Genomic DNA, 14351 nt, shown 5'->3' with positions numbered 1-14351 from the left:
TTTTTCGAAAATATGGACTGTCCCGCCCCTTCGCGTATCTGTTCTCAGAGATAGATGCCCATGGAGATGGGTGTTCGCGTTCGATTATGCCCCTCTAAGCATATTCTGTAATGCAGTGCGCCTAACTTCTAATGCATGCAGACAAAAAGGGGCGTGGTTATAGGCGGGGAAATGGGTGCTTTGTGGGCATTCTGAAATTTACACGCATTGTTATAGAGTATGGCCCTCTGTGCCTAAATCTACACGCTGGGACTTACGCTGCATTTTCGTTGGTGTAAATTGAGGCACATAGTTTTAGGCATTGGGATATCAACTAAGCAAATTCTATATACTGCACCTAAATCTAGGGCACCACCTATAGAATACACTTAGGCGGAAATTCTTTCCATGTGGATTTTTCAGGTGCCATATATAGAATCTGGCCCTAAGCGCTAACCGGCAATATTCAGCAGGAGATAGCTGGCTATCTCCCACTGAATATTGCTGGATAACTTAAGTGCCATTTAACAGGTTAGGAGCCATTCCTGGCCAGTTAAATGGTTTTAAATATCAGGCAGTCTGTGTGTACTTGCAAACTCTCCCTAAACTCCATCTGTACATGCTAATTGGCAAAGTATACACCAAAATGTCATTACATCTTCTTGTACACTGGTTGGAACTTTATAACAGGTCATATACACACTTATGTGGCTACATATGTGTGAAAATGACTTCATAAAATCCCCCCCCCAACACACAATGCCCAAACTATGGTTCTATGATTACAGTAGACAAGATTCCTGGACAATTCTGAACTGTATTAAAATCAGTTTCTCTCATGATGGTCATAAAAGTGAACACATTTGATTTTTTTTTATTGGTTACTCAGGTCGTTTTATAACAAGGTGCCAAGGAGAGAGAGACACACAGTTTTATAACAGCAACATATGCAACTATGTGCCTTTATAAAACTGTCTCCCTGAAGGCTGTACGAGGCAGGAGGAACTGTGTGCATATATGTTCCATGAAAATCCTGTCCCTGCTCCACCCTTTTCTGTCCGTCTCCACCCAGAAACACCTATGCGTAATACTGTAGGCACTGTGCTTATGCAGCACCTACTCTGAGGTGTGTATATAAGTGCCTACTTGAGCATTTAAAATGCTGTTCTGCATACTCAAGTGACCCAGAAAACTATCCTCTACATTGCCATATAGATAATGTGAGGTTTCCATTCTTATACCAAAAGCATTCAGTCTCATGCTCATCTGTCAACTAATGTTCTAGCTTATTAAGTATGTCTCCATGCTTCTCTCCAGGAAACAAAGTACAACATACAAACCTATGCGCAACAGATCACCAACTTTAGCTGTGAGGTTGGCTCCAACTTCAGATGCCATTAAGATGCGGTTCCTTCCTTTATTTTTTGATAGTACGATGCCAGTCTTTGGAGATCTTTGCTCTGGAATTCAATGAAATGTGTTTTCAGGCAGAAGGATTTTGATCACAGTTGCTTTACCATTCTTATTTAGATCCTCAGTTGGATCATGATAGCCATTTTGAGAAAGGATCCATGACATGCAGGAGTGAGTGGGCATTGCTCCTGCCTGTAGGACCCCCACTAGACTACCATGCTTAAAAGTGGCCTTAGGGGATCTACAGGGGTGGGGAGGGGGGAGGTGCTTGATCTACTACTACTACTACTACTATTTAATATTTCTAAAGCGCTACCAGGGTTGCGCAGCGCTGTACAATTAACAAAGAAGGACAGTCCCTGCTCAAAGGAGCTTACAATCTAAAGGACAAAAAGTGCAGTCAATCAAGATTGAGGCAATCTAGATTTCCTGGATAGAGGTACAATGGTTAGGTGCCGAAAGCGACATTGAAGAGGTGGGCTTTGAGCAAGGATTTGAAGATGGGTAGGGAGGGGGCTTGGAGTATGGGCTCAGGGAGTTTATTCCAAGCATAGGGTGAGGCGAGGCAGAAAGGGCGGAGTCTGGAGTTGGCGGTGGTGGAGAAGGGTACTGAGAGGAGGGATTTGTCCTGTGAGCGGAGGTTAAGGGTAGGAGCGTAAGGGGAGATGAGGGTAGAGAGGTAGTGAGGGGCTGCAGATTGAGTGCATTTGTAGGTTAGTAGGAGAAGCTTGAACTGTATGCGGTACCTGATCGGAAGCCAGTGAAGTGACTTGAGGAGAGGGGTGATATGAGCATATCGGTCTAGGCAGAAGATAAGACGCGCAGCAGAGTTCTGAACTGATTGAAGAGGGGATAGATGGTTAAGTGGGAGGCCAGTGAGGAGTAGGTTGAAGTAGTCAAGGCAAGAGGTAATGAGAGTGTGGATGAGAGTTTGGGTGGTGTGCTCAGAGAGGAAAGGGCGAATTTAGCTGATGTTATAGAGAAAGAAGCGACAGGTCTTGGCTGTCTGCTGGATATGGGCAGAGGAGGAGAGGGAGGAGTCAAAAATGACTCCGAGGTTGCGGGCAGATGAGATGGGGAGGATGAGGGTGTTATCAACTGAAATAGAGAGTGGAGGGAGAGGACAAGTGGATTTGGGTGGAAAGACAATGAGCTCAGTCTTGGCCATGTTCAGTTTCAGGTGGCGGTTGGACATCCAGGCAGCAAAGTCGGATAAGCAGGCCGATACTTTGGCCTGGGTTTCCGCAGTGATGTCTGGTGAGGAGAGATAAAGCTGGGTGTCATCAGCATAAAGATGATATTGGAAACCATGAGATGAGATCAGCGAGCCCAGGGAAGAGGTGTAGATTGAAAAAAGAAGGGGTCCAAGGACAGATCCCTGAGGAACTCCAACAGAGAGCGGGATGGGGGTGGAGGAAGATCCATGAGAATGTACTCTGAAGGTACGGTGGGAGAGATAAGAGGAGAACCAGGAGAGGACAGAGCCCTGGAACCCAAATAAGGATAGTGTAGCAAGAAGTAAATTATGATTGACTGAAGCTTAATGGCTTTGAAGTGGGGAAAGGGAGAAGGGACTGGGATATTGGGATGGGGGAGGGAGAGAGGAGGATCAGAATGGAATCTGCTTGTACTTATATGGGTCCCTGAATATTGTTCAGTACCCGCATATGCTCCAATGGCTTTCATACGCTGAATTAGCCTTGGATACTCAGTGCTGTTGCCTGAACATGGCCTGACATTGAACATTCTGGGCTAATTCTGCCCTTGACAGTCTAAAATGTGACCACTATGGGCTGAATATTGACTGGAAGGTGTTTTGCATGCATTTACAGTAGAACACCGATTATCTGGATGTCCAATTATCTAGACCAATTATCCGCCCGATAGTAATGTACCTTCCCAGCCAATCCTCGCGGTCCACTCAGTCTGCTGCAGGAAATGATGTGAACAGGAGCGGGGGCACTGCATTGTGCTTTACTTTTAAATACAGTACTGTACGGTACTTCCTTTTTAAATTATAAATACAGTGTAATTACAGAACTGTATTGTATGTTGTATTTTTCTGCCAATTTATTGATGAAAATAAAACTAATGTTCAGTATGCCATGCTCTGATTGCATTTTCCTTAGAAAAATTTGATATGTCCAATTGTCTGGATATATGATTATCCAGACAACCCTCTGCAGAGGATAGTCTGGATAAGTGGCATTGTACTGTACTTGCTTTGTATCTCATTACTGTGTAACCCGCGGTCCCTTAAATTAATGTGCATCACAATAGTATAACACTTTACTGGCCTTTAATATTCATTAAAGAGCAAATAATGCACATTATCTGATCTAATCAAAATGCATTAACAAGGGAATACAAAAGTGTACCAACAGGACATATAACCCATAAACAATATTGAAGTGAGACTTGCCAGATAAGTGAAGGTTGGAGGCTGCTACTGCTCTTCCAAGCTCATTGCTTGCTATACAGGTATATGTCCCCTCATCCTCCAAGGATGCAGATACAAGTAGCAGGGATCCATTTGGAAGCAGGAATGAATTATTTCTTAGGGGTCCTTCTTTTTTAAACCAAGTGATGTTTGGTTTCGGCTTACCTAAAATGCAGAGAGAACATCTGTATACTTTGAAAAAATCAGCTTCACAATTATTTCTGAGTAAAATGATGTGGTTGCTGTGGGCCTCTTTTACAAAGCCACTTAGTGATTGTCAGTGTGGCAAATAAGAGGAAACCCATTCAATTCCTATGGGCTTCCTCTTATCTGCCGCGTGGTAATCACAAGTGCAGCTTTGTAAAACAAAAGTCCTGTGTTAGTCCACTTTTAAAGGTAATAACTAGAAATAAAACAAAACATACAAAAGAAAATAAGATGATACCTTTTTTGTTGGACTAACTTAACCAGTGCATCTTATTTTCTTTTCATTTTTTTTGTTTTATTTCTATTTATTACAATTATTCCCTAAATATGCAGTACTGACTATATTCCCCAAATATTAACTGGTCATGCTTATCAGTTAACTTTTCAAATTTTATATCTTACACCTCAATTTTTTACCTAATGAATTTTTCAATTTTTTTAAAAATATACGATGTGTACCTTTTCTTTTGTCCATATCCTACTTTGAAAAACCTCTCTTCTCAAGACTACCAGTTCTTCAAAATATAATGAAACTTTAAGGGGGTAATTTTCATAAAGGCCTTTCCCCATTTCTATGCTTTTGTACATGTCTAAAAGGCCTCATATAAAATTACTCCATGCTTTCTTATAACTCTTTCTTTAAACCACCTTGTTGCATTTTGCGAGGTGCTATATTAAGCAATTGTATAAACTAAACTAAGAGTAAACATGTTTGGGTGGAGTTTGGGTGTTTCAGCCTGCCTATTTGATATCGCTGCTTGGATGTCTCAACGTCATCTGAAACTTAACATGGCCAAAACCGAGCTTCTCATCTTTCCCCCTAAACCTACCTCTCCTCTCCCCCCTTTCTCTATTTCTGTGGATGGCACTATCATTCTCCCTGTCTCATCAGCTCGTAACCTTGGGGTCATCTTTGACTCCTCTCTCTCCTTCTCTGCTCACATTCAGCAGATTGCCAAAACCTGTCGTTTCTTTCTCTATAACATCAGCAAAATCCGTCCCTTCATCTCTGAGCACTCTACCAGAACCCTCATCCACACTCTTATCACCTCTCGTCTTGATTATTGTAACCTGCTTCTCACCGGCCTCCCTCTTAGCCATCTCTCCCCTCTTCAATCAGTCCAAAACTCTGCTGCGCGACTCATTTTCTGCCAAAGTCGCTATGCTCACATTAGCCCTCTCCTTAAGTCACTTCACTGGCTCCCTATCCATTTCCGCATTCAATTCAAACTTCTCTTATTGACCTGTAAGTGCATTCACTCTGCTGCTCCCCGGTACCTCTCCACTCTTGTCTCTCCCTACGCCCTCGGGTACTCCGTTCTGTAGATAAATCTCTCTTATCTGTCCCTTCCTCCTCTACTGCTAATTCCAGACTCCGTTCCTTTTATCTTGCTGCACCTCACGCCTGGAATAGACTACCCGAGCCTGTACGTCTAGTCCCGTCTCCGGCCATTTTCAAGTCCAAACTTAAAGCCCACCTCTTTACCACTGCTTTTGACTCCTAACCACTACTCACTTGCCATGTCCTTTTATCCTCACCTCTTTATTCCCTTACCCTTATTGTTCTGTTTACCTGTCTTATCTAGATTGTAAGCTCTTTGGTGTACAGCGCTGTGTATGCCTTGTAGCGCTATAGAAATGATAAGAAAGTAGTAGTAGTAGAGTCACCAATTACACACATAGGTTGCATAACACACAGCTACATAGATACTTCAGCTGCAGTCATTTACTGTGCAGTTATCAACATGGGCTGCTATTAAAATGTATTATTTTATCACTAATTTGTGCTGTTTTAGCATAGGTTCCATATTATGCAATGAGACCTAGTTACTAAGAACTGGGTTTACCCTCTTAGTGGTAGCCCACACTGATAACTTAGGGGCCCTTTTACTAAGCCGCACAAGTGTGTATGCATGCCCACCAATTCTGAGTTACCGCCTGGTTACTGCGTGGCCCTTACGGTAATTTTATTTTTGACACGCATCGGCTACGTGCGCCGGAAAATAATTTTTATTTTCTGGTGCGTGGCAGAAACTGGGCGGTCATTGTCATTCTATGCACTTAGATGATTACCGCATGGTTAACATGTGAGACCTTACCACTAAGTCAAAGGCTGGCGGTAAGGTCTCAGACCCAAAATGGATGTGCACCAATTTTTATTTTGCTGCACGTCCATTTTCGGCAAAATTTTAAAAAGGCCTTTTTTACAGGTGTACTGAAAAATGGATCTGTGCGTGCCTATAATACACGCCTACACTAGCGCAGCCCAAATTTCAGCACATCTTAGTAAATGGGCCCCCTACAGCCTTAATTAAATAAAAAAAGAATGTCTCTAGAAATCAAAATCACTGCTATATGTAATAAAAGTGAGCCACATATAGGGCAATCAAGCCATTGTGACATCACTGATGAGGTTGGTTCTTTAAGCACTGGTGGAATGAGGCATTATGACATCACAATATCAGCTCTGGTTACTGGAGTCTGAAACTCTTCACACTAAGAGGGGGAGTTATCAACGTGGGCTACTGATATGACATGTTATTTTACCACTAACTCATGTAATTGTAGCACAGGTCCCATTTTATGCACTGAGACCTAGTTAGTAATAACTGCAGTTAACAATAAAATAACACTTCTTAATGGTAGACCACATTAATAACTCCCCCCTCTAGATATATTGCATACATCTAAATCTCAATTTTAGAAAGCCAGGATACACACTTCCAAATTGTGAACATGTGCATATAGCGAGGGGATAGTCTGGGCATATTTTGGGCAGGACTAAAATGGGGTGAAAAGATACACGTGCATGCCCCATTTCAGGAGAATGCATGTTTATGTTCACTGACATCAAATTTGGGATTTACACCTGCTCCTGGGCACATAAGTGTTTACTATACTGGGACAGACCGAAGGTCCATCAAGCCCAGCATCCTGTTTCCAACAGTGGCCAACCCAGGTCACAAGTTCCTGGCAAGATCCCAAAACAGTAGAATACATTTTATGGTGCTTATCCTACAAAATAAGCAGTGGGATCAGAGCTGAGAGAGAGAGAAGGGAAAACTGAACTAAGCGCCGAGCATGCATGCTTTTCACCGCTGCTGCTGCTGCCGCCGTAACCCCGACGAGGTAAGATGACTTTTAAAATTCAGAGGAAAGGGGCCTGGAACTCAAAGGGAGGGAGGGAGGAAGGACGAAGGGAACTTCCGGTGGGTGAAATATTGGGGGTGCTCGAGCACCCACAGCACCCACGGAGTCGGCGCCTATGTAACCAACACAAATAAATCCATTCCTGGAAGTATTTTAGAGTAGGCTCTACATCTGCAAATTCTGTTCTAAAATACTAGCAGAACCGGCACATTCTAACCTGGATGTCTCAATTTCGATTTGTATGTTGTATCTAAAATATGCCTTTGTAACTCATTACAAACACAAATGGGTATTTATAGTCATTGCAGTGCTCTTGATGCCATCTGGAAAACATCACTGGGCATCTAATAATAACTGCACAAATTAGTGTGCTGAGAGTGAGTTTTTTTTGCTAATGTGATATAAATGGAATATCATTGCCTATTGCCACTTGTAAAGTAGATTAAAATGTTTGCAGTAACTATCTGAAGGGGTATGCAAAAATTATTTCATATTCATAATACTCACAAGGTATATAATGTTGCCAAGTGAATGTTTGTGTCTAGTGAAAGCATGGAACATGGATCATGGAACGTTTACACGGTACATATTTTCATATTGATGGTTTGCTGGATTGGAGCCAGTCATTCTGGATATCAATATCACATATTGATGATAATGTGGCCATAAGCAAAGCAGAAGTGGTTAGAGCCCCAGCTCTGCTCCTTTAATGATGCAGTGGTTCCCAAGTTGGCTGGCCATTTTATACAGTTCCAAGTATCTTTTAACACACCAGACTCAAGCTCTAGGCCTTCAATGTGGCATTGAGCAAAACAAACTTTCTTGCGCGTTCTGACTAAAGAGTTACTGCACAATACTCAGTGGCACTTATGGGATCAAGGCCACCGACAGGAGGGCAGGGGGGAGGGGGGGAGTAAAATTCCCTGGGCCTGGCCTCCAAGGTGAGGCCCGAGCTTGGGCCCAGCAACTGCAACCTTCTTCCTGCCTGCTTCCGAGTCCGTCCTACTACTACTACTATTTAACATTTCTAGAGCGCTACAAAGTGTACGCAGCGCTGTACAAACACAGAAGAAAGACAGTCCCTGCTCAAAGAGCTTACAATCTAACAGACAAAAAGTAAAGCATTTAAATTTAAAATATTTAAGCAGTCAAGCACAAGAGAACAGTCACAGAAGGACTGAAGATGTTGAAGGGTGGTCAGTGTGATTAGGTGTAACTCTGGTTGGAGTAGTGGGAGAAGGTCCTCTCCTGCTCCTGTGTGCTGCCCGGGACCCTGATTACATTAACAATATCACGTTAATGCTATCATCCGGGTCCCAACTCCCAGCACACAGGAGTACTGGAGCAGGAGAGGACAGAGCAAGGGAGCAGAACAGTAGTGACTCAAGAGACAGAAAGGTGCAGAGATGGGGGCGGCGCGTGTGGTGGTCCAGTCCTGCCCTGGGCCCGGCTGTGTCTCTCAGCGGCCCTGTACGGGATACCCTGAAAATCTCTGCAGACTGGCCGGGCACTGTTTGGATAGTGCTAGAGTGGCCCGAGGCAGAGCTCTGCCTGTTATACTCATATATTCAGTGCCAATATCCAGATAGTAGCCAGCGCTGAATACTTGGGAGTTGAGTAGCTGCCTAATTGTTAAATTAGCAGGCTGAGAATCAGGGAAGTCCAGTTCAAATTCCACTCCAGCTCCTTATTATCTCAGGCAAGTTACTTAACCATCCATTGCCTCAGGTACAAAATTAAAATTGACCCCTCTAGGGACAGGAAAATACCCACTGTACCTAAATGTAACTCACCTTGAGCTGCAGATGAACAAAAACAAAAAGGCATGAACTAAATCTCAAATCCCTTCCCTACTACCAGGGCCAGTTTAAACACACTTAAGCCCTGAGGCAGAAATTTGGTAGGGGCCCCAAAGCCCATCCAACCAACGGGCTGTATTTTCTGCAGCTTCAAACAGGTTTGGGGCCCCCTATGGCATGGGAGCACAGGGCAACTGCCCTGTTTGCACAACCCCTAGCGTCAGCCCTGCCTACTGTACTATACAAAGGATTCCTGATAAGATAACAAAGCATGAAAGTTAAGCAACACTGTATAGACACTTACTGAAGTTACTCAGTTCACTGACGTTTTGTTTTCACCAGAAGAGGGCATCCGGTGACTAGGGTTTTTCACTATTCAAAGCATTTGTCTTTCCATTCAGCCTTCTAGGCTATGATCCACCCTGACAGATTTAAGTTATTGTATAGCACATGCACACAACTCTTTTTCTGTAAATGTGGTAAAATGTTGTCCAAGAGTAACTTGGACCAAGTTAGAGCACATGTGTTGCTCGATAGTACTTGGCTGTCTAACAGTGGAACAGAAATCTGTCCAGAATCTTAAGAATGCCTTCCAGGATAGGCAGCGTGGGACCTACAAAAGGTGAACGTGTTACAATAGTGGAAACTCACTTCTAAGAAAAGTTGAAACAGAAAGACCGCTCCACTCAATTACTGACTCTGAATTAGGTAAACTCATTTTCTTGATCTATGGCAAGGGATTATGTTGGTTGTAATTGTTAGGAGCATGACTGCCATGGTGGCTTGCAGGGGCAGACCTATAATGAGGCCAACTGAGGTAGATGTCTCAGGCAGCTCTCTTCAGGGAGCAGAATCGAGGCAGAAGAACAGCTCTAAATGAGTGGTGATCAGAGAGAAGAAGCTAGAGGCAACACATGCTATATATGCAGAACTTTGCTGCTCTCTGCTATCTCCTTGCAATCGGATGGCCTAGTGTCTCTCCATACTCATTCTGGCTGCTTCAGAGCATGCCATGCCCCCCCCCCCTCCCGGTCCACCACCTCTCTTTCCATCCCCCTGCCCATCTTTCAGGTCTGCCACTCTCCTTTCATCTCCCTCCCCTGGTACAGCATCTAACCCCACCCCGGAGTATAACTTAATTTGCCTACTAACAGTCACCGATGGAAGCAAAAGTTCACATAGGCTTCCCTGCTACTGGCCTCAGATTGTTCTCTGTACTGCATCTCACCCTCTCTGATGTAACTTCCTGTTCTCAGGGGCGGGTTACAGTACAGAGAAGACTCCGAGGCCAGTGGCAGGGTAGCCTATGTGAACTGCTGCTACCAAGGGCAACCTTTAGAAGGCAAATGAGGGATCTGAATCCTGGCAGGAAACAGAGCACATCGGAGTGAGGGCTCGCGCAGCCTAACAGAAAGCTGTCAGCAGATTTAAGGTGGCAGTGAGAAGATCCAGAGGAGCCTTTTTTTACTTTCTTCCACAAATGAAGGTATACCTGGGGGGGTGAGTTCAGAAAGGCAGAGGTGCCAGATTATGAGGTGGGGGGGGTTGAAAGAGAAAGGCAGAGATGTCAGATTGCAGGGGGAAGGGTGGGAAAAAAGAGAGAGAGTGTCATGTTGAACAACAGGAGAGAGAAGAGATGTTGCCAACAGAAGTTAGGGAAGGAGAGATGTTGGACTGAGGGGATAGAAAGGAGGGATGCTGGACAATGGGACTTGGGGGAGGGAGAGATATCAGACTTGGGGGTTGGGGTGGGTGGGAGTGAGGGAGAGATGTCAGACAAGGAAGGGAAGGAAGGAGAGAGGGAGGGGAGATGTCAGACTCAAGGGAGGGCGAGATGTTGAGAGGACGGGTGGATGAGATGGAGGGATGTTAGGGGGCAGGAGGGAGGGAGAAATATCCAAAAGGAGGGAGGGAGAGATGTCAGGGGTGCAGAAGGGAGAAAGTGAGACATGTCATGAGGGGATCAGGGGGCCAGGCTCATCGCCTCCCCTCCTCTTCCCTACAGGTTTCCTGGAAGAAAGGAGCTAGAGCAAAACAACCGTATGGCCCTGGAGTCCGAAAAGAAGTGGTGGAACTGAGCTCCAGGCCGTTCCCCCAGAAATTAAGCCCTGCTTAAATCTAATACTCTCGCTTAGCAAACAGAGAACCAATAAACAGTGATGCAAGGCAGCCACATCAACTATCTACCAGACGAATTTGTGAGAAACACAGTTGAAGATCCAAGGGAAACTGTAGTGCTGCCCTCAGTAGAAAGGATAAAAGGTAGATTAAAACAATACACAATATACCTCACTGCCTGATGAGCAGCAGGAGAACTCCAACTAAGTTTTTTTTTTGTTACATTTGTACCCCGCGCTTTCCCACTCAAGGCAGGCTCAATGTGGCTTACATATTATATACAGGTACTTATTTGTACCTGGGGTAATGGAGAGTTAAGTGACTTACCCAGAGTCACAAGGAGCTGCCCGTGCCTGAAGTGGGAATTGAACTCAGATCCCCAGCACCAGAGTCCACCACCCTAACTACTAGGCCACTCCTCCACTGCTTTCAATGGAAGCAAAACCCGGACTGGATCAATGTGTCCTCCTTTATCTGGAGCCATATGGTAACCTTAACTGAGTCAACTTTCTGTGTCCTCTGGCCCACATCCTACATTTGGATTAACGCTAAAAGCAACCCGTGTGGCCAGAGCTTGTGACAGAGATGCCATGCTCTGTGTAAACGTACAATAGTGACAGGTGCAAATGGCTATGAAAGGGGATGGTCTACATTTCTAAAACGTCACACAAGTGGTCAAGTTAACTTCAGATTGCTGCTAAATGAAAGTTTCAGTTTTCAAAAGCTTTCCCCGTGAGTACAGAAATGGAAGAGACTCTTTGGAAACCGGAGCCTAGAAGTCTCTATTTACCAATGTTTGCTGGACAGAAAGCAGCTGCTACTACTTTTCTCCTATAGCAAATGGACTGGAAACCAACATTTCAGTTCGTCAAAAACAGTTTCATACAGCAGCAATGAAACACTATAACAAAGGCTGTACAAAAATGAATTGAAGATAATGTTACCACAGCTAATATCTGCTGTAGGAGGCAGAGACACTCATTACATTTGATATGTCACCTGCACAATAATATCAAAGTGGGTTTACAGCAAATTAGTAAGGAAAAACCAGGGCTTTATTTGAGGGGGTACTTGGGGGTATTGAGTACCGGCACCTTTTCTATTGTCTGCTAAAATTGACCCAATGTCCCCAAGTTTTAATGAAAGAGCTCAGGCTCTACACACCAATTCTGCCTTGTCATAGATTCTGTGACTGGTTGCAGGGGGCCAGGCTATTGTGGGGAGGGTCCCTCAGTGATCACCCCACCCCTGAAGGGTGGCCTGGCATTTGAGTACCGGCACCTTTTTTGCTAGAAAAAACGTACTGGTAAAAACAAAAGTGCAGAAAGAACAGAGAAAATGAAAGAAGGATACTCTATAGCAGTCCAGTCCTGGAGTGCCCCTTGCCAGTCAGTCTTTCAGGATATCCACAATGAATATACATGAATGAGATTTGCATATAATGGAGGCAGTACATGCAACTCAAGTTAATGCATATTCATTGTGGATATCCTGAAAACTAGAATGTTTTTGATAAACTGAAATGTTGGTTTCCAGTCCATTTGCTATAGGAGAAAAGTACTAGCAGCTGCTTTCTGTCCAACGAACATTGGTAAATAGAAACACTGCTCTACAGCTCAGAGACAGCCAACACAGGGCAGACATACTATTTACTAATCTTCAGTCCCTAAACTTGGGTGCACAATTTTACGCATAGGGCACAAAGTTGAGCATGCCAGTTATAGATGAGTACTGAAATCTATTATCTACAATGACACCTAGATCTTTTTCTTGTGTGCTGACTCCCAAGGTGGACCCTAGCATCAGGTAACTATGATTCAGATTATTCTTTCCAACATGTATCACTTTGCATTTGTCCGCATTAAATTTCATCTGCCATTTGGACGCCCGGTCCTCCAGTTTCCTAAGATCTTCCTGCAATTTTTCACAGTTCACATATGTTTTAACAACCTGGAATAGTTTTGTGTCATCTGCAAATTTAATCATCTCACTCATCGTTCCGATTTCCAGATCCTTTATAAATATGTTAAATAGCACCAGTCCCAGTACAGATCCCTGCGGCACTCCACTATTCATCCTCCTCCATTGAGAGAAATGACCATTTCAACCTGCCCTCTCTTTTCTGTCCAATAATCAATTCCTAATCCTTACCAGAACATTGCCTCCTATCCCATGACTCTAATTTTCTCAGGAGTCTCTGAAGAGGAACTTTGTCAAAAGCTTTTTGAAAATCTAGATACACTACAACAACTGGCTCACCTTTATCAACATGTTTAAAGATAATCTCACTCCACTCAGCACATAAACATAGATATTTATTTATTAAGATTTATTTAACACCTTTTTGAAGGAATTCACTCAAGGCGGTGTACAGTAAGAATAGATCAAACATGAGCAATAGGCAATTACAGCAGTAAAACTATTCAACAATACAAAATATGGCATGGTATACTACTTGCAATGACAGCACAATACACTATAGAACATTATAATTAGTAGTGAAGGGTAAGTCAAAGTTGTAACATACAGATGAGTAAGATAGTAGGAAGAGTTAGAAAGTAAGGTGACTGATTTGAAGAAAGTTGCACAAGAGGTCAGAGAGATGGTTAAATATTATCTCAGTTAGGCTAGGAGTGGATAAACATGTCCCGCTGCAGTATGTGCAGCCCGAGTCAATCCTTGTGTGTGTGAGTGAGACTAACATGTTAGTTACTTCTTCCATTAAAGGCTTGGTTGAAGAGCCAAGCTTTCACCTGCTTCCTGAAGTAGAGATAGTCTTGTGTTAAGCGGAGCCTTTCAGGCAATGCATTCCAGAGTGTGGGGACTACTCCAGAGAAGGCTCGCTTGCGGGTATCACATCGTGTAATGTCTTTTGGAGAGGGTGTAGTTAGTTAAAGTCCTTGGGAGGACCTTAGTGTCCTTGGCGGTGTGTGGGGGATCATCCTATTCTTCAGATACTTGGGGCCATTTCCTTTCAGGGCCTTGAAGATCAAACATAGAGTTTTAAATTTAGCCCTGTATTGTACTGGTAGCCAATGAAGTTTTTGCAAAAATGGTGTCATGTGGTCACGTCGCTTGCAACCTTCTATGAGTCTTGCTGCTGCATTCTGAATCAACTGGAGCTGGTGCAGGCCCTTTGTAGTCAGACCCATAGGCGCCCCGTATAAGAGGCTTGGGGAGGCTAAGCCTCCTCAGCCCAACTGTGACCTTCTTCGCCTGCTACCCCCACCCCGCGACGAGCTGCA

At 43.9% G+C, this 14351-nt stretch overlaps 1 protein-coding gene across 2 annotated transcripts in view; it reads right to left on the bottom strand.

Annotated features, from left to right (window-relative positions):
- Window positions 1-14351, bottom strand: part of ADAMTSL3 (ADAMTS like 3) — a 650803-nt gene that overhangs the window by 35898 nt on the left and 600554 nt on the right. For both annotated transcript variants that reach the window (XM_030189627.1, XM_030189628.1), the window contains exons 24-25: window positions 3815-3997; window positions 1320-1439 (exon numbers count right to left, since the gene is read on the bottom strand). In XM_030189627.1, the coding sequence (XP_030045487.1) occupies window positions 1320-1439; window positions 3815-3997 (303 nt within the window). The remainder of the gene's footprint in view (window positions 1-1319; window positions 1440-3814; window positions 3998-14351) is intronic.

Source organism: Microcaecilia unicolor, chromosome 1 (assembly GCF_901765095.1).
Source record: "Microcaecilia unicolor chromosome 1, aMicUni1.1, whole genome shotgun sequence".
In the NCBI taxonomy this organism is placed as follows: Eukaryota; Metazoa; Chordata; class Amphibia; order Gymnophiona; family Siphonopidae; genus Microcaecilia; species Microcaecilia unicolor.
This window is presented reverse-complemented; position numbering and strand designations above follow the sequence as displayed.